Raw genomic sequence first — 20201 nt, forward strand, 5'->3', positions numbered from 1 at the left:
ACGGTTTAGAGGGATATGGGCCAAACGAGATTAGATTAATTTAGGACATCTGGCTGGCATGGGCGAGCTGGACCAAAGTGTCAGTTTCTATGCTGTACATCTCTATGGCTCTAAGTTCAAGAAGTTTGTTTTTCAACTAATGATTGCAATTTCTGTTTATGCACCAACATTTTATTAATAAAAGAAATCTCCTATTAATTTTCAACATGTTGCATTTTGTTTTGGCCTCGATATTAAAACTAACTGGTCTATTGGTTTTAATTTAGGCTGTCGATCTGTTGATCGATGAATCAAGTTTTACAGGGGAATCAGAAGCTTGTAATAAAAGTACAACAACCTTGACAGAATCTGGGGATCTGACTTCTCTTCAAAACATTGCATTCATGGGAACCCTGGTACGATGTGGCAATGGAAAGGTATCTGTTTTAACAAATCACTGTTTTCTCAAGCTAAAGTTTACATTTAGGCTGGAGAGGAATTTATAAAGCCTGAAATATTGCAGTATGCATTAATTTTTAAGCCTGTCATCGGTGCTTGAAATTGCTTTACCATTTCATTTTCAGCTTATAACTGAGCCTGTTGTTATCTTTTCTCTTTTCCAAGAGGCAGTAGGCAAAAAAGCTGCTTTCAAATTATTTCATGATAATAAAACTAATTGGCTAATGGAACCAGTCTAATAAATCTAACTCTTTAAAAAACTGTAACTGTATATTCTTTAGCTACTATGCAGATATGTCGCTCTTTCAAAGAGCTGTGCTGTATTTCTTTGCTTCAGTAACTAGAAGGTATAATCCTTGGAAACAATGGATTGAACACACATAGTCAGTAGCCAGTGTTAGGCTCCCTACGCTTCTTGGTATAGGCTGATGTCCTAGATCTTGGTGTACAGGACTGAATTTAGTATTTGTAAGTGAAGTGCCATACTTGAACCATTGTGAACTAAAAGGCAGATAATGTAAAACCTCAAAGAGATCTGGACCCTGTGGTGGAAAGAGTGAAAATGTAGTAGTTAGAATTTAAGTGTAAAGTGATATATTTTGATAGGAAGAACACAAAGGGACAATATAAACTAATGGGTGCAATTCTGAAGAGAGTACAGGAGCAGAGGAAACTATGAACAAATTGTTGAAAGTGGCAAGGCAGGTTGAAAGCGTAATTAATAATGCATATCAGTATCTTAAGCTTTATTAATAGCAAGACGAAGTGCAAAAGCAAGAAATTTATGTGAATTTCTAAGGGCCTCAGCTGGAGTGTTGCATCCAGTTCTAACAACATTTAAAAGGCCTGTAGATAGGTATGTGAACAGGAAAGATTTAGGGGATTACAGGCGAAATGAGACTGTGTGAGATTGAGATGTCTGGTGTAGACGAGTTGGACCGAAAGGTCTGTTTCTGTGCTGTGTGATTCTATGATGCTATAACCACACTTCAGAGATGATGAGAACATAAGAGAAAGTGCAAAAGATCCATAGAAATGATTCTAGGCTTGAGAAACTTCAGTTCTGGAGATAGATTGGATAAATTAGGACTGTTTTCCTTGGAGCAGAGACATTTAAGAGGAGATTTGATAGAAGTTGTCAAAACACAAGAAATCTGAACAAAGTGGGTCGTGGATGAGTTGTTCTAATTGGTTGAAGGATTGAGAATGAGGTAGCACAAATTCAAGATAATTGACAATGGCCACATGAGGAAAACTGTTTTCATGTAGCATGTTAATAAAATGTGAGGCTGGATGAACACAGCAGGCCAAGCAGCATCTCAGGAGCACAAAAGCTGACGTTTCGGGCCTAGACCCTTCATCAGAGAGGGGGATGGGGGGAGGGAACTGGAATAAATAGGGAGAGAGGGGGAGGCGGACCGAAGATGGAGAGTAAAGAAGATAGGTGGAGAAGGTGTGGGTGGGGAGGTAGGGAGGGGATAGGTCAGTCCAGGGAAGACGGACTGACCTATCCCCTCCCTACCTCCCCACCCACACCTTCTCCACCTATCTTCTTTACTCTCCATCTTCGGTCCGCCTCCCCCTCTCTCCCTATTTATTCCAGTTCCCTCCCCCCATCCCCCTCTCTGATGAAGGGTCTAGGCCCGAAACGTCAGCTTTTGTGCTCCTGAGATGCTGCTTGGCCTGCTGTGTTCATCCAGCCTCACATTTTATTATCTTGGAATCTCCAGCATCTGCAGTTCCCATTATCTCATGTAGCATGTGGTTGGGACCTGGAGCAAGCCCTGCCGAGAGTGGGTGGAGTCATTCAATCGCAGCATTCAAGAGGGAGTTGGATAACAGTGGGAAGAATGCACAAGGCTGTGGGGTAAGAGCAAGGGAGTGGCATGAGGTGAATTGCTCTTTCAGACAGACAACACAGACTTGAAGGGCTGAGGAGCCTCCTTTACTGTAACCATGGTGTCGTTGTTGTTGCTGTGAAGCCTCTTTGTTGCTTGTGAAATAGCCCTAAGGAATAAACAAACCTCACAATTATTTGTTGAAGTGGGCAGAACACACCCTGTCTCCCTGAATGATACCACATCAGAAATCAACTCCTGCATGAACAAATCTGTTGTAACATTTTAGATTGAAATTTGTGTTTCAAAACACGGGGATGTTATGTAATAGTTTAGTATGCTGCTATTACTGTAGTGCATCTCCATTGCTAACTGCCTTTTTATAAGTATTTGAATAGTGCACCAAACATGAAAGTAGATAAAGAAGCAAACTACTTCCACTTTTATAACTGCCACAGAAATAAATCTGCACATAATGTAAGTGACTAAGGGGGAAGCAGTGATGCAGTGGTAATGTCACTGGACAAGAAGCCAGCAACTCCTAGGTTAATGAAATGTGAGGCTGGATGAACACAGCAGGCCCAGCAGCATCTCAGGAGCACAAAAGCTGACATTTCGGGCCTAGACCCTTCATCAGAGCACTCCTAGGTTAATGTTTTGTGGATGTGCATTTGAACCCCAGATGGCAAATTAACGTTCAATAGAAATCTAGAATTTTTTAAAAAGGTAGCCTAATGATAACTGTTGTCAATTATATCCCATCTGATTCACTCAGTCATTTCAAGAAGGAAATCTAATGTTGTTACCTGGTCTGGCCTATTTGTGACTCCAGATCTTCAGCAATATATCTGACTCTGAACTGTTCTCAGGGTCATTCGTAATGGATGATAAATGCTGGCCTAGCCCGTGATGCACACATCCTGCGATTGATTCAAAGGCATTTCAGGAAACCTGTTAGTTGCATCATTTTTATTTTCCCCACAAGTTTATAGTTTATCAGTTTTCTTCTCGTTTCTCCCCACCTTCTGCTATTTTTTCTCATGGCTGTATTTGATGCCAGCATAACGGCAGGGACTATATTCACTATAAATGTATGCACAGTACGTGTGACCTTCCTGGCAACAGCATCAGAAGTAGCTTCTTGCATCAAAGAACATTTCAGCTGAGCCGCTTGTGGTTCAGAGAACAGTTTGTTTAGAGCATGGTAAGAAATTTGGGACAATACAGGGAAAATTTGGGAAGGAGATAGAAGCGGGCAGTGTGGGGTTGGGGAATGATGAGATTGGAAGCTGTGGGTGGGAGGTCACCTGAGGTAATGAGGTTGTGGATGTTTTGGGAGATGAGTCTTCTATCTCCTTCCCAAAATCCACAAACCTGACTGCCCTAGTCAACCCATTGTCTCTGTCTGCTCCTGCCCCACCAAACTTTTCTCCACCTATCTGGACTCCATTTTCTCCCCCTTGGTCCAGAAACTCCCTATCTACGTCCGTGACACCACTCATGCTCGTCACCTCCTCCAGAACTTCCAATTCCCTGGTCCCCAACACCTCATTTTCACTATGGATGGCGAGTCCCCATGCACCTGCATTCCCCATGCAGATGGCTAAAGGCCCTCCACTCCTTCCTGTCCCGCAGGCCCGACCAGTCCCCCTCCACTGACACAGGCACCCACTTATCCAAAATCATCCTCACCCTCAACAACTTCTCCTTTAATTCCTCCCACTTCCTACAGACAAAGGGGGTGGCCGTGGGTACTCGCGTGGGCCCAAACCATGCCTGCCTCTTTGTAGGTATGTGGAACAATTCCTCTTCCAAAGCTACACTGGCCCTATCCCCCACCTCTTCCTCCATTACATTGATGACTGTATCGGTGCCGCCTCGTGTTCCCACAAGGAGCTTGAACAGTTCATCCTCTTCACCAACACCTTCCACCCCAACCTTAAGTTCACCTGGACCATCTCCAACACATCTCTCTCCTTCCTGGAACTCTCAGTCTCCATCTCTGGCATCCACCTGGAAACCGATATTCATTTTAAGCCCACTGACTCCCACAACTACCTAGAATACACCTCCTCTCACCCACCTTCCTGTAAAAAGGCCATCCTCTATTCCCAATTCCTTCGCCTGCACTGCATCTGCTCCCAAGATGATGCATTCCACGCCCAAACATTCCAGATGTCCTCTTTTTTCAAGAAACACAACTTCCCCTCCACAGTGATCGCAAACACCCTTGACCGTGTCTCCCACATTTCCCGCAACTCATCCCTCACACCCCTTTTCACAATAATAATCAAAACAGACTCCCCTCGTCCTCACATACCATCCCACCAACCTCCAAATCCAATGCATCATCCTCCGACATTTACGCATCTGCAATCTGACCCCACTACCAAAGACTTTTTTCCCTCCCCACCCTTATTTACGTTCTGGAGGAACCACTCTCTCTGTGACTCCCCTCCAGCCCCACCACTCTCGGCACTTTTCCCTGCAACCAAAGCAAATGCTACACCTTCCCCTATACCTCCCCCCTCACCCTCATCCCAGGCCCTAAGAAGACTTTTCACATCAAACAGATGTTCACCTGTACTTCTGTTAATGTGATATGCTATATCCACTGTTCGTGTTGTGGCCTCCTCTACATTGGGGAAACCAAACGGAGGCTTGGGGGCCACTTTGTGGAACACCTACACTCAGTTCGCAACAAACAACTGCACCTCCCAGTCGCAAACCATTTCAACTCCCCCACTCCGCGGATGACATGTCCATCATGGGCCTCCTACATTGCCACAATGACGCCACCCGAAAGATCCAGGAACAGCATCTCATATTCCACTTGGGAACCCTGCAGCCCAAGGGTATCAATCTGGACTTCACAAGCTTCAAAATCTCCCCTCCCCCAACCACATCCCAAAACCAGCCCAGCTAGTCCCTGTCTCCCTAACCATTCCTCCCAACTCAAGCCCCACCCCCATCTCCTACCCACTAACTTCATCCCACCTCCTTGACCTATCCATCCTCCTTGGACTGACCTATCTCCCTCCACCTACATTTACCTTCACTGGCTCTAACCCCGCCTTTTTGATCTGTCTGTCTCCTCTCACCCTATCTTCTCCTTTATCCATCTTCTATTCGCCTCTCCTGTCTCCCTATTTATTTCAGAATCCCCTTCCCCTCCCCCATTTCTGAAGAAAGATCTCGACCAAAAATGTCAAACTTTCCTGCTCTTCTGATGCTGTTGGGCCTGCTGTCTTCATCCGTCTTCACACCATGTCATCTCAGATTCTCCAGCATTAGCTGTCCCTGCTATCTCTGTAATAACAAGTTTAGGGATAGGCTTCGTTGTACTGGAGTTTTTGAGGGAATGCTGACAGTCATGGGGGTCAATTGTAAATGGTACTAAGGGACCACTTTGTGAACAGGAAGGGACTGGGAGCTCTAGAGGGGCTACTGAAATAACTCATGGTAACTCTGACCTCTGTAGGAGGAAGGTATAGGGCGAACAAGGGATTGAGAATTCCCATTGTCGTGGATTCTGGGGTAACGTAGGAACATTGTTGGCTTTATAAAGGGGCTAAAATGAAACAGGGTGAGTGGAATAAGCACAGGGACTGCAGGGACAGCGGCATAAAGGATGGGGAAAGTTTGTGTATCATAGGCAGAGCCTGCAACTCACTCACTAAAACTAAGTTGGAATCTTCCCATTGGCAGATCAAAGCTAACTGTGCAATAACACAAAATGACTAATGTCATGTACAAAGTGGATGGAGCAGGTGATTTTATCTTCCTTTTGGGTGGAAGGCGTAAGATGTTTGGAATTGGAGGCTCTGCTAAGTGGAATTTCAGTAACTATGTCTCTAGTATTTCAGTAATGTGATCCATTTGGCTTCAATTTGCATGCCATTCACGTCCAAGAATGCACATTCAGAGTTAATAATCAATTAATCATTAACATTACATGTGCGTACTAATTGCCTCCTTGTCATGTCAGGTAAAAAAAATGGAATCAGAGAAAGGCACTTAAAAGTGACACATAAAGTTTTGTTTTCGTAAACAAGTTCCACAGCTATCACTGGAAAAAAATACTTGCCATGCTTGTACACTGAACTGTAAACATGTACAGTAATGACAGCGGTCTGTGGTATGAAACAGTGCATTTGTTGATGATGAAGACAACCATCATAGTGGCCTGGGCCTGATCAGCACATTGTCTCTGAAAGTACCCTGATTACCAGAGACCTGAGGTGTTTATGTTTCGACCAGCTACAGATACATGTTTTAAGATGTATTCACCAGACTGTGCTCCTGAGTTTAATATGGGAAAAAACAGGAAAATCTCTAAACTGGTGAAGGGACCCCATGAAACCCCTGTTAGTGCATCCTCTGAGTGATCAGTGGCTTCCTCCTCAGAGATAGAGGTGGTGCTGAGGCCTTCTGATGCTGTCCTCTTCCCAGTAGAGGTTCATTGGGTAATATACCTGCCTGCATAAGAGAAAAGAAAGAATTAGATGTGTATGATGGATAAAAGCTTGTGCAGATTAAGTATTGGTTTTAATGGCACAGCAGCAACACGCATGAAACTGAATGGATTGAGTGTCCATTGAGGTTTCTCTGTTCCTGCACAAGTGGTTATCCTCTTCTCCACCTAGGCTGAGTATCTTCTCCTCATTCAGAATGAGAAGCCTGATGTCTGCGACCTTGCAGCCCCCATATGGGCCAATTCTCCCTGTACTGAGACAAAGAAAGGGTTTGAGGGCAGTGGAAGTAGATGGAAAAGTAGATAGATGCAGGAGCAGAAGAGGGGGTTGAGTTCGTAGAATCATAGAGACCCCACAGTGTGGAAATAGGCAATTCAGCCCATTGAGTCCACACCAACACTCTGAAGAGCATCCCAACCAGATCTATCCCCCTACCCTATCCCTGTAACCCTGCATTTCCGATGGCTAACCCATCTAGCCTACACTACTGTTGGATATTATGGACAATTTAGCATGCTAATGCACCTATATGCATATCTTTGTACACAGAGGAAACCCATGTAGACAGAGGGAGAATGTGCAAACTGCACACAGACTGTCGTCTGAGGGTGGAATTGAACCTAGGTCCCTGGCACTGTGAAGTAGCAGTGCTGATCACCGAGTTATCCCCAGTAAGTGAGTAGGAATCACAGAGGGCAGGGTGAGGTATTACTTTGGAAGGATGAAATGAATATTATAATCGCAGCCATTGGTAATACTGGACAAGTCAAATCCCAGAGTGAAAATTGGTTTGATTGATCATAAGTTTAATTTTTGCAGTTTACTTGGCGGTTAATCACTGAAAATATATTCAAATGGGGCTGCCAGTGTTGTTTAAGAAAAGATCACAAGTTTATGACACACAAAAAAGTGTTTGTATGTATATATGACAATTTAGAAAGATTATAACATAAACAACAAAACTAAATTTCAATGTATTTCTGAGCAATCTCCTTTACAGGCACTCAATCCCAATGAAGTGTCACTCTTAACTTTTTAATTTCTTTCTTAACCAACTCTCTTGAAGTGTAATGGCCCAATGATTTCTTTCCTGTCTTGATCAACTAAACATCTTTACATTTCCGACAGTATGAAGACTTCTACAAAATCTTACAGTTTTGAGACTTAAACAAAAGCACTTCTCAGGCGAAATTGTTCTCCTGAACTAAAACCAAGTTATGAACTGAATTCATATTACTCAGTAGCCTTTGCCCACTTTCTCTGTATATCACAAAAACGCTTCATCAGTTAACATCACAGTTATCCTGCTCAGCACTTAACTGAAGTCACAAAAATGATTTAGTTAGTTTGCCGTTCCAAATGACTTAACTGAACAGAACTGAAATCACATCTCTACTTTAAAATATTGATTCCAAAATGCTAACTTATTGTGTACATTTATTGCAATTGCTGAAAATAGTTAAATGGATGTAATGTATGTAGTAGTGAGAGTTGAAGTCCATGAGCTTTGGGGTGCAGTTGCAAAATTAGAATAATTGGTGGTCCTCTGATTGTGAGGTAGCAGAGGGCCAATAGAACCAGAGCACAGAAGATAATTTACTTTCTTTCTACACTGCTGTGCTTTCTCCCTCAGCCAGGAGACAACATTGATGCATTTTGCAATTTGGGTCCAGGCTGGCAAGGTCTGGTGGCATGGTCCTTTGTGGTAGTCAGCTGGAAAAAAGGCCCTCTTCCTCTCCACCAACCCATCTCCCAGCACCTCCTTGGCTTTGAAGCAGGGCATGAGCTTTGCTTTTCTCTGGGCTGTCATGGCCATGTATCATAGTGTGGTGGGCAGTTCCTTGCTGTGCAGTATCTGAAATGGTCAACAGCTAAATGATAAATATGGCAGTGAATGCTGTCAAGTCCCAGAAGTGGCAAGTACTGCCTTTCCAGCTTTACAATTGCCCTGATATGGATAACAAATACCCCAGTTTCATAATTGGTGAAATGAAGGGCAAAAGATTGCAAGAGAAAAATTACCCGACCCGTGGTGCTATGAATTTCACTTGACAAAGCACTTTACATGAAAATGAGAAAGTTATATCTTTAGGTGTACACTGAAGGTACAAGTTCTATGTAACAAAGTAGTTAGATTTTGTAAATGGTGACAAATGGACTGCAAGGGAGTGCTGAGTGAAGCTGTGATGGGGCAGGAAGCACCGTACTGTGGTGACAGGGATTGAAGCAGCTAATGGAGAGATGAAGGAGTGACAAGAAGGACAAGCAGATGGGTGGTAGGTGTTAACAGGCATGCAGCAATGATGCCAGCTTTACCACACATGCACTTACAGTCAGAGTGGGTGCAAAACTTCTGATCGAGGTGACATAAATGGCACTGACATCCTGTTCAATTGCACTGGCAGGAGATATGGACTTTCTTCATTGTTTGACACAGTTACAGACTTCTAAAACAATGAAATTCAATATGCTGCATAAATGGCCATTTCAGCTATCAACTTGTAAACAAACATTCAGTTGTTACATCCCTAATCCACCAAGTTCCTGAATCTACTGTTGCTGTTTATGGACACTAAGAAATGAGTTTTGAGTACATTCCTGGGGATTGTGTTGAACTGTTTACGTTAATTTGTTACTGGTGCATTCTGTGAGATTCGGATTCACTCACTTGACTGAGTGATGGGTCTGTGAAAGTCTGCAATTTTAACACTGGAAGTGGAAAGGCCTTTCGCTGAACAAAATGTGAGAAATACTTCAAATCTGCCAGAGGAAGCCACACACTTGTTTTTGCTGAAGTTTGCTCTTTTCAGTGCCTGAAACCTTATTTCATGTGATGAAGTGTCAAGGCCCAAAACACCAGCTTTCCTGCTCCTCTGACAATGCCTGGCCTGCTGTGTTCATCCATCTCTACACCTTGTTATCTCTTCATTACAGTATTAGTTTAGTGAGAAAATAGAAAAATGCAGGTGGAAAGATTTGAAATGATCAAATTGGTTTGCCCTGCACCTCATTTTATTGGATATTTTACTAATTCTGACTGAATTTTGAACATTAGCAGTTATTATTTCCACTCCTTTTTATCAGTACACCCTTGACCTACTCTGATTTTATGATTCTACACTCTGATGTCTTTTTAATGTCATTTGAGATTCTCAGGTACTGTTAGATACACACCCTTGTTTATGTATGTACGAGAGTATTGTATGACTTAACTATGAATTCATGAAAATATTATTTTGCAGGTTTAGTCATATTCTAACATATTATGTTTACTGTTTTGATTGCTGCCTTCAGGGTGAACACTTTTAAAGTTTCTAAAGAGTCAAGTCTACTGACCACTTAATTTTTCACCTTTAGAGTCATAGCGACATAGATATCTACAGCACAGAAAGCGGCCCTTTAGATCAATGAGTCCACTCAGGTCTAAAACAACCACCGTGTATTCTAATTTTAAGTAAACTCTTTATGGAATCCAAGAAATAAGCTTTAAGTACATTTCTGGGGATTGTGTTGAACTGTTAACATTAGCTGTTACAAGTAAGTTCTCTGCTTTATTCAGTTGAGCAAGTAGAAGATACCTCTATGGAAGTCCACATTTGAAATGTTATCCTCCTCTATTGTGATAATATTCAAGGACCATTTGTTCCCATTTTTCCCCTTCATTACACTTGTCTGTGTTATGTATCACATTTTCCCTGAATCTGTTTCACTCATTGATAAAATTTTCTCCAACACTGTTTCTTCAGCTCCCAAGCTTCTTCCTCAACGTCAACTCACCTGTCCTAGTTTTGGTACCAACTGCAATAAATGTCTGATTCCGAATCTTCTTAATTTAGAAGTGGAACCAGTATACTCATAGTACTGTAATCTGAGGTTTTCCACTCCGTTTGACCTGCCCTCCAGCCTTCCCATACACATGCCAGTACAGATCCTTTAAGTACTGGCTTCTCATTTATGAGACATTTCTTATCTATTTCCAAGATTTGCCCTGAATTGTCATGAGTCTTGACCTTAACCACAGGCAGTGGTATAGTGTTAATGTTACTGGGCCAGTAATTTAGAACCACATTCCAAACATTAACTTAGTTTTCTCTCCAACAGATGCTGCCAGACCCTGCTGAGTTTGCCAACAATTTTGTTTCTGCGTTCCAGCATTCCCAGTTCTTTGCGATATTTAATATTTAGCTTTTGCCAATGTGAATTTTTTTTGTTTGTTTCTTACGACCAGGGCATTGTGATTGGAACTGGTGAAAGCTCTGAGTTTGGAGAAATATTTAAAATGATGCAAGCTGAAGAGGTATATACCATTCATATTTTTTTTAGTATGATTGCCTACAGATGAGATCTGTCAGTCTGAGATTTGTCAAAAGAGACCATGTATATTCAATACAAATGACAGGATAGCTTGGCCTTGAAATTCTCCCCCGACAATATTTCTTTTACTGCCATCATTGAAGTGAAAGATGACCATTGATGATGGTAATCAAATAAATGTTGTCTTTAATTGTATAGAGGTGGTAGGCATTAACTGGACATGCACCTGAACACCAAAAAAAAGACTGATACTGTGGTTCTTGGTTGCAAACTGTTTAGTGGAAAACAAAGGAGCTTTTTAGTAAGTATCTGATCACACTATACCTGACTGACAAAGGCCTGATCAGATGCTTGAAGTATGATTTTCAACACCTCACAAATATTTCTTGCCTTTTATTAAAAATCGAAATAAAAAAGGAACTGGAGGCTAAGTTTTCTTGTGGCATTTGACATTTAGTTTTCCATATTCACAGTCTTCTTGGAAGTGGAGTAACTTTGGCATTTTCATTTTCCTTTTGTTCTTTTAATGTGTGTAGTTCTGTTGTATTGGGTTAAATTTTCCTGATCTCGCACTGATGAACTTGGATGGTTGGGGGTCAGGTCAGGAAAATGAGGAGGAGCTGGCATTGAAAAGGCTCCCTAATGAATTCCTGGTGTTGAGGAGGTTTCTCGGGGAGACCATGGAGGTGGGTGGCCAATTACTGTAGTTTCAGTGCGAGGAAGGGGTGACTCTGCTGCCTTTTCTGCATTTTACTGGCCTCCTGCTCAATTGAGGCAGCCTTCCTGCAGCAGATTGTGGCACCATCAGACATAAGGTGTCACTCCGCCAAGGCTGAGCTGCATCCCTTGCATCCATAAAGGACAGCAAATTGCTGCTGAACCCAACCCAGCAGAGGGACTTTGCCTCCATCCACATGCACCTGCAAGCAGGATCCTTCTTTATATACTTGCTACTGTGCATATGAGGTGCCCCCTTGCTTCCCGATCTTTTTCAGCAGCTGCCACCTTGTCCAATGGGGCTTCTAAGGTTACAGAGCTGCTGGTCCACTCTTTGGATTGATAGGATTGTGAGCCTTACTGGCTTCATTAATTAGTTGGTAATTGCAGTGTTGATAAGCTCTGGAAAGATTGTTCTGCAGTTCTTGCCTCTGGCAACTGTGAACCCCATTTGGCCCTAGAAGACAATCCTGAAATCTATGGAAAAATGGAGCCCAGAATGTGTGAACTGGCATTCTCCATAATAAAATCTCCCCACATAACTTTGTTTATAAACTGACAAGCTATTTTTACCGTGGGTTTCCTTCCTCAACCATTGATTAGAAATGTGTTGTGCAAACAAAATAATTAAAAATAGAACAAATATCTTGGTTAATAGTATTTCTGCCAATGATTAAATCATGTCTAAAATTTATAATTGTTTACAATGAAAGACCTTTAAACCGATAATCGGTGAAATATTGATTTTATTTTTATGTATTATACCTAGGCTCCAAAGACTCCATTACAAAAAAGTATGGACAAGCTAGGAAAGCAATTAACACTCCTTTCATTTGCTGTTATTGGTGAGTTCCACAAAATACAACTTTTGTTTTCTCTGTCATCAATGTATATCTTATTAAGGTTATCATTTGTGAGATTTAAAAGAGTTTAAGACAGCCAGATGTGGAAGCAGACTTAAAGAAGACATTACCTTAGAACTCCAACATTTCACAGCAGGGAATGTAAAGGAATAAAAAATAGAACAGCCCAGCAGCCATTATTCATTATCATCCATGCACTCTCTGTTTCCTTGCTCCATTCATTCCAACTCATGTCACTAAACGGACCCTCATGGCTCTTTATACTCCTCACCCAATACTCTTAATTCTTCCACCCTCTGTGGCAACTCATCAACTATCTACCATCTGCAGGCCTGAGTATGTGCAGAGATTCAATAAAGCTCTTTAGTGTGTATTGATGAATGCATAATTTCTACAAAACCACTCACAATGGTTAAAACTTGTTCACTACCTTTAAGATCCTTCAGTACTTAGTGCATTCATAGTTCCACTTCAAAAGCTTTATAAACACTTGGAGTTGTCAGTCAAACTGTGAACTGACCATCAGAATATTGTGACAATGACTTGTGAAATCAGTCATGCAGCATTAATCCTATACATCAACAGCCTGAGGGAAATAGCAAGCAGTGTTATTTTTATATTTTTTATTTGCCTAATATTCAGGTTATTTGAATACCTTGATAGTTCCCTTTGACAAATCCAACTTTTGCCAAGCATAAAAAAAATTCATGAATACTTTGACGATTTCAAAAGGCACCTGTCAGTTTCCAAACATGCTCCTGGACTATATCCAGAAAAGTTTCCTACCTCTCCAGAGAACTCTTGTAAGTTTTGGACCTTCTCCTAATAGGTCTAAAGTACACACATCATATTTTGGACTTCCCACCAGTGAAAATAAGATCTGGCTGAAAGCATCTGGACTTTAACATGTAAAGTTGCTCCCATGAACTACGATGTAAAAATTAGAAGCTGCCTCCATTATTCTCCCTACTGTTCCTTGAAAATGACATGGACTGGGTTTAGAGGCAGGATTTTGTGCCTCCAGCAGTATTTTCTCTGAGATAAATAGCTCTGTGCAAAAATTCAGACAGTTGAGTCTGGGAATTACAAAGATGCAGTGGGAGGTGCCTATCTGTGACCAGGAAAGTTGCATTGCATTTAACAGCAGGTTCCTGTTAGAATTATTTTATTTCTTGGAGCTGGCTTGGGAGCCAGGCCTGTTGTCAGGTTAAAGCACTAGCAGCTGGTATCAGTTGCTGGCCGTTGAGAAGACTGGAGGATAAGTGTGGCAGAGTGTCGCACATGCTTGCAGACCCTGTTGGTGAGAGCAGACTTGAATTCCCTAGCCATGGTGTTCGTAATCCAGAATTGAGTGTGATCATAGTGGGTTGGGTTTCAGAATTTGTTTATGATGCATGCTACCATGGTCACACCCTACCTATGTTGTCTCTCTCAATTTTCTTTTTAATAACCCCAATCTGAGCCAGGGTAGAGAAGTATTAGATTTTCCAACTGCCCAGCACAAAAACAATTGCAGGAAAACTATTTTGCCGTGGAGTTGCAAGCTGCTCACCGGAAACATTTTCTGAGATCACATGACCTGGGTGTAGTGTTCATACTGTGATATTACAGCTTCATTGACCGTGAGCAAATTTTTCTGTAAATCAAGAACATTTTGACATCATGGGTAGAATTTAACCCATTCTGGTGAACCATGTGTGCTGGCAGGAAAGGCAAGAAATTACAGTGGTTGTCAGAAAATCAGGTTTTCAATGTTGAGAAAAATATTCTGGATCTTTCTTTCTTTACCCTCAAGTCTTAAACGGCAACTTCAAAACCTGACCTTTGATTGGCAACTACCTTATATCCATACATTACATCTCAATGAAATCCCAACTCATCTCACTCATAGGCTGCATCAAATCTTCACCAAGAAACAAGACAGTGCAAATTCATGACATGTTGCTTAGTGATTACAGTTCACCGAATGCTTGTCCTGCCCATCATGCAACTGCTCCTTCACGACAACATGTGAATGCTCATGCCTCCCATCCTTCTTGATTTTTTTGTCCACACAAGTTGACATTGACAAACCACCAGCCTCACCATGCCTAATCTCAAACCAAATCAGGTCCTACTTCAGCCCTTCAACTATTTACTTTGCAACTCAAGAACAACAATGAGTTGCATGTTTCTGCCAAGTTGTTTTATATGCAGGGACAGATATGGACCTTATGCATTTGTGCAAGAGGACAACAACATAATCATCTTATTGCGCTAAAGTTGCTTTTTTAACACACATTCACTTTAGAATTTATTTGAAGATTTACTTGAGGTACTTTGTGTGTGAGAACTGACTTTTTGTGGCAGTTGCTAACATGCCAAAGCCAGCATGGCATTGATAACAGTGGTAGACTCATCCATCCTTTGATCCAGCTAACCGAGAGCCTCTGAGAAAACATCAGCTGTTCCGTCTGGGGCTGAGCAGGTGCCTGGTCTCTGACAATCCTGTTGAATGTCATAGACCTGGATATTTCATCCTTGATCAGCTGCAAGCATGTGTCATGAGTGCAGTGGTCACCAGATTGTGCTCCCGAATTCTCATGTAGGAAGCCTCTTTGGGTTGGTGGATGGTGCAGGTGAAAGCCTTAGCACGATGTCCTCTGAAGGGTTCAGTGGCTTCCTCTTGGAGGTGACGGTGAAGTACAGAGTGCAGATTAGTATTTTGGGAGCATGATGTTGGTGAGAGCTGGCGAATGGACATAATGCCTGCAGTAGTGAGGGTTGTAATCCATGAATCATGGGAAGATGCTCAGTGGCAGCGTTAGAGGGAAAACAAAATAATAAGAGTTTTTATCAATATTTTTCTGAAAAAAAACACTGAATCATACAGGCCTTAATCCTTTTTAGAGTACGATTGGAAAGTTAATGATGGAAGATAAGGAAATGGCAGATGAATTGAACAGGTATTGGATATCAGTCTTCACTATAAGGATAAGGATATAAGCTGTTGGGGCCACAGCTGTTCACCTTATACATTAATGATCTGGATGAAGGGACCGGGGGCATTCTGGCGAAGTTTGCTGATGGTACAAAGATAGGTGGACAGGCAGGTAGTACTGAGGAGGTGGGGAAGCTGCAGAAAGATTTAGACAGTTTAGGAGAGTGGTCCAGGAAATGGCTAATGAAATTCAACATGAGTAAATGTGACCTTTTGCACTTTGGAAAAAAGAATACAGGCATGGACTATTTTTTAAATGGTGACAAAATTCGTAAAGCAGAAGAACAAAGGGATCTGGGAGTGTTGGTCCAGGCTTCTCTAAAAGTTAACTTGCAAGTAGAGTCCGTGATTAATAAAGCAAATGTAATGTTGTCGTTTATCTCAAGAGGTTTGGAATATAAAAGCAGCGATGTGCTTCTGAAGCTTTATAAAGCTCTAGTTAGGTCCCATTTAGAATACTGCGTCCAATTTTCGGCCCCACACCTCAGGAAGGACATACTAGCCCTGGAGCGTGTCCAGCGGAGATTCACACGGATGATCCCTGGAATGGTAGGTTTAACGTATGATGAACGACTAAGGATCCTGGGATTGTACTCATCAGAGTTTAGAAGGTTGAGGGGAGCTCCAATAGAAACTTACAAGATAATGTATGGCTTAGAAGGGGTGGATGCTAGGAAGTTGTTTCCATTAAGCGGGGAGACTAGGACCCGTGGGCACAGCCTTAAAATTAGAGGGGGTAAATTTAAAACGGAAATGAAATGACATTTCTTCAGCCAGAGAGTGGTGGGCTTGTGAACTCATTGTCACGGAGTGCAGTGGAAGCCGGGATGTTAGATGCCTTCAAGGCAAAGATCGACAAATTCTTGATCTCACAAGGAATCAAGGGCTACAGGGAGAGTGCAGGGAAGTGGAGTTGAAATGCCCATCAGCCGTGATTTAGATGGCAGTGTGGAATTGATGGGCCGAACGGCCTTACTTCCACTCCTATGTCTTATGGTCTTACGGTCTTATAGATACAAGCAACTTCTGAGAAGCAACAATAATTGGGAAATGGAAGGGAGGGAGGAACTCAGGAAAATCACAATCACCAGGGAAATGGTATTGGGTAAATTTGATGCAGGCGGATATTTCCTTTGATCCTGATGTAATTCAACATAGGATCCGAAAGGAAGTGGTTCGTGAGATAGATGATGCATTGGTCCTATTTTTCCAAAGCTCCCTTGATGTGTTGGGGAAACAGTGAATGCAACTCCTTTATCCATGAAATGAGGGAGACATAAAGCAAGAAACTATAGGCCTAACATCTATCAGAGGGAAATGTTATAAGCTATTATTAAAGATGCTATAGCAGGACTTGGATAAGTTCAAGATTATGTCAACAAAGTTTTGTAAAAGGAAAATATGTTTGACCAATTTATTGGAGTTTTTTTGGAGAAATAATATACGCTGTGGAGAAGGGGAACTGGTCGATGTGCAGTTCTTAGATTTCGGGATAGCATTTGATGGTTTTAGGAAAAGGGTGCCCTCCTTTCCACGATCCTGTCCACTTTGACTTCCAGGTCCTTGAATTCAAAGCACAGAAAGCGCTTTCCTTTCCTCTAGTATGTCCTGATTATAGAGGCTTGACCATTACAGCATACTTTGGGTAAACAAAGTGTAAACAGGGAGACCGTTTCACAGAACACCTACATTCTGTCCGTAAGAAAGATCCTAAGATTCCAGTTGCCTGCCACTTCAACACGTTGCCTTGCATTGTGGCCAGCATCTCTGTCTCAGATTCGCTGCAGCGCTCCAGTGAAGTTCGCCACAAACTGGAAGAACAGCACCTCATTTTCTGTTTAGGAATTCCACGTTCTTCTGGACTCAATATTGATGTCAACAATTTTAGGGCTTGAAACACCTTCTCCCATGTCCTTACCCCAGTTCCCAGACACCAAACCTTTCTGGCACATAGTCTGCTATTAAACAGAATCCATTGTTAGCCACTAAAAATCTACAATAGTAGCTATTCATTCTCCTAGTCTAATAACTATCTACTCCTTTGTCTGTCCTTCTGCTGTTCTCTCTGCTTGGTCTCTACCTCCAACTACTGTTTACTCCTTACCCCCTCCCCCCATCCTATCGCAAGCATTTAAACTGACATTTCCCTAGCTACCATCAGTTCTGAGGGAAATCACTTGACCTGAAACATTAACTCTGACTTCTGTCCACAGATGCTGCCTGACCCTTTCCATCAATTTGTGCTTTTGTTTCTAATCATAGTGTGAGGGTCTGAAGTGAAGCACAGCTGAGATTTCAATATGACGTTGGCGACGTATACAACAGAAGGTGCATGTAGTGATGAGTACCCTAATCCCTCTGTCCCTGTGAAAATCCCAAGAACGCAGGTATATGATTAATGAGGTGAAGAGTGGGAGTTGGTATGATGGAAGTCGTTCCAAGCCATAATGGATCACTTACCACAAATCTTGCTGACAAAAACGTTAACTGAAAAGGGGAAATTACAACCCATGTCCGTATTGTACATCTTGATGAATAACAACACCTATTACTGAGAAATATGCAAACTTTCTTAAAATCTGTTTGGAACAGTGAAAGATACATACTGATATACCAAAGGGCAAGTTGCTGCTTAAATATGAAGAAAGACAACTCACCTCTGCTGCTTTCTTTCTTACTTGGAGCCAAACATTTATAATTTAGAATCTTTTCCAGAAGCCAGTCTTTATTTTATCTCAGTATACACATCACACCTTGATCCTTCGCCATGATTCAGTTGAGTACAGCTGCTCTTGTCTACCTCTATTATTATATATATATATTCGCAACCAGAAAATCATACGCAAGAATTGTCAAACTATTTCAAACTGTTGCCTTTTGAGGTCCCCAAGGATCTATCTACTGGATACGTTGGTCTCCAGCTACTTCTAATCAATATGATTTATTTAAATATATTTATAGATTTATGACAATAAGATTGGCTGTACAGAAATTTCTTCCAAATAAATATTTAGAAGATCAAAAGCCTTTGTTTTCATCACATCACAAGCTACATTCCCTAGCTCCCGACTCCTCACTTTCTCTACCTTGCACTTGCTCAGATCAGAATGTTTTCAACTTTGGTGTCATATTTTCATGCTTTTCAGCACAAGCGCGCATCTTTATTATAATGCCTGTAGCATTGCTGACTCTGCTCTGCCACCCGTCCTCAACATAGCTCATCTGCTGTTGAAACACTCCTCTGTTAATTTCTTACCTCCAGTCTGAACTTTTCTGATGTGCCCCCGCGCAGCCTACCATATCGTCTCCCCCATCTACTGTGTCACAAACGTACCATCACCAATCCAACTTGTACTCACTGATTGATATTGGTTCCTGGTTATGCAGTACCTACATTTTAACCTTCTGATCTTTGTTAAATCCTTCCATGTTCTTGTCCTTCCCTGTTTCAGTAACCTGATCCAGCCCCATACACCTGCTAGATCTCAGTGGCCTTTTCATTCTGGCTTCCATATTGTCCCTGATTTCAATCATTCCACCATTTGATGGCCTTGCCTTCAAGCGTCAAGTTTCTGAGTTCTGGAATTTCCTTACCAAATCTTCCCTGCTCTTTACCTCACATTCCTCCTTCCGCCTACATCATTGACCAAACATTTAGTCACCTGCCTTAATATCTCGTTATATGTATTGGTGTCATATTTTGATCTATAACTCCCCTGTCAAGTGCCATAACTTATTATATATCACCTTTGTTGTAACATGAATACAAGTTGTTCTCATTATTTACATCAGTTTACATCAACGTACTTAAATGGGGAGAATAATTCATACAAAGTCCCACTGTATAAACAGACCAAAATATTGTGTACTATCCCTTTCATATTACAACTTCATTAACTTCTGACATGCTATAGGTATTGAGATGGAAGACTGACTAGTCCTATTGAAAATTGTTAGGAAGTTTTCCGAATTTGGCCAAAAGAGGCGCCATTTCGAAAATTTCCCAAATGAAATGCATCTGTTAACTTTTTTGCTTTCTAGTTAAATGTAGTTATGTTGATAATGAAACTGTAAATGGAAATAAATCAAGTGGGAGTGAAGTTTTAGAATCATTGAACCCCCGCAGTGCAGATAGAGGCAATTCGAGTCTGCACCATCCCTCCAAAAAACATCCTGCCAGGCTGAGTCCCCCCCCCCGACATCCATCCCGTCCCTGTAACCCCACATTTACCATGGCTAGCCATCCCAGTCTGCACATCCCTGAACACCTTGGAGCAACTGGCAATTCATCTAACGTGCACGTCTTCAGACTTCTTGAATTTTCTTTGTAGCTCTTTCTTTCCATTGCTGTAATGTCATTATTACTAAATTCACAGCCATGGATTGGGACAAATCCCCTGGAACCTCGAATGTCTTAATTCACTAATTTCAATACTTTTTACGTAACCGCAAACATTGTTTTCCACAGGTTTAATGATGCTGATTGGTTGGTTACAAGGGAAGCATGTCCTTGGCATGTTTACGATTGGAGTTAGGTAAGAACATCAATGCTGCTTTCAGTTTAGTGGGATAGAAT

General features: G+C 41.8%; 1 protein-coding gene across 6 annotated transcripts in view; it reads left to right on the forward strand.

The window, feature by feature from the left end:
* The window catches only part of LOC125459753 (calcium-transporting ATPase type 2C member 2-like), a 108737-nt gene that overhangs the window by 40772 nt on the left and 47764 nt on the right, over positions 1-20201 (forward strand). For 5 of the 6 annotated variants that reach the window (XM_048546558.2, XM_048546561.2, XM_048546560.2 and 2 more), the window contains 4 exons: positions 267-416; positions 10980-11048; positions 12552-12627; positions 20094-20160. In XM_048546558.2, the coding sequence (XP_048402515.1) occupies positions 267-416; positions 10980-11048; positions 12552-12627; positions 20094-20160 (362 nt within the window). The remainder of the gene's footprint in view (positions 1-266; positions 417-10979; positions 11049-12551; positions 12628-20093; positions 20161-20201) is intronic. The other variant, XM_048546559.2, reaches the window with a different exon arrangement.

This window comes from Stegostoma tigrinum, chromosome 16 (genome assembly GCF_030684315.1).
Source record: "Stegostoma tigrinum isolate sSteTig4 chromosome 16, sSteTig4.hap1, whole genome shotgun sequence".
Taxonomy (NCBI): domain Eukaryota; kingdom Metazoa; phylum Chordata; class Chondrichthyes; order Orectolobiformes; family Stegostomatidae; genus Stegostoma; species Stegostoma tigrinum.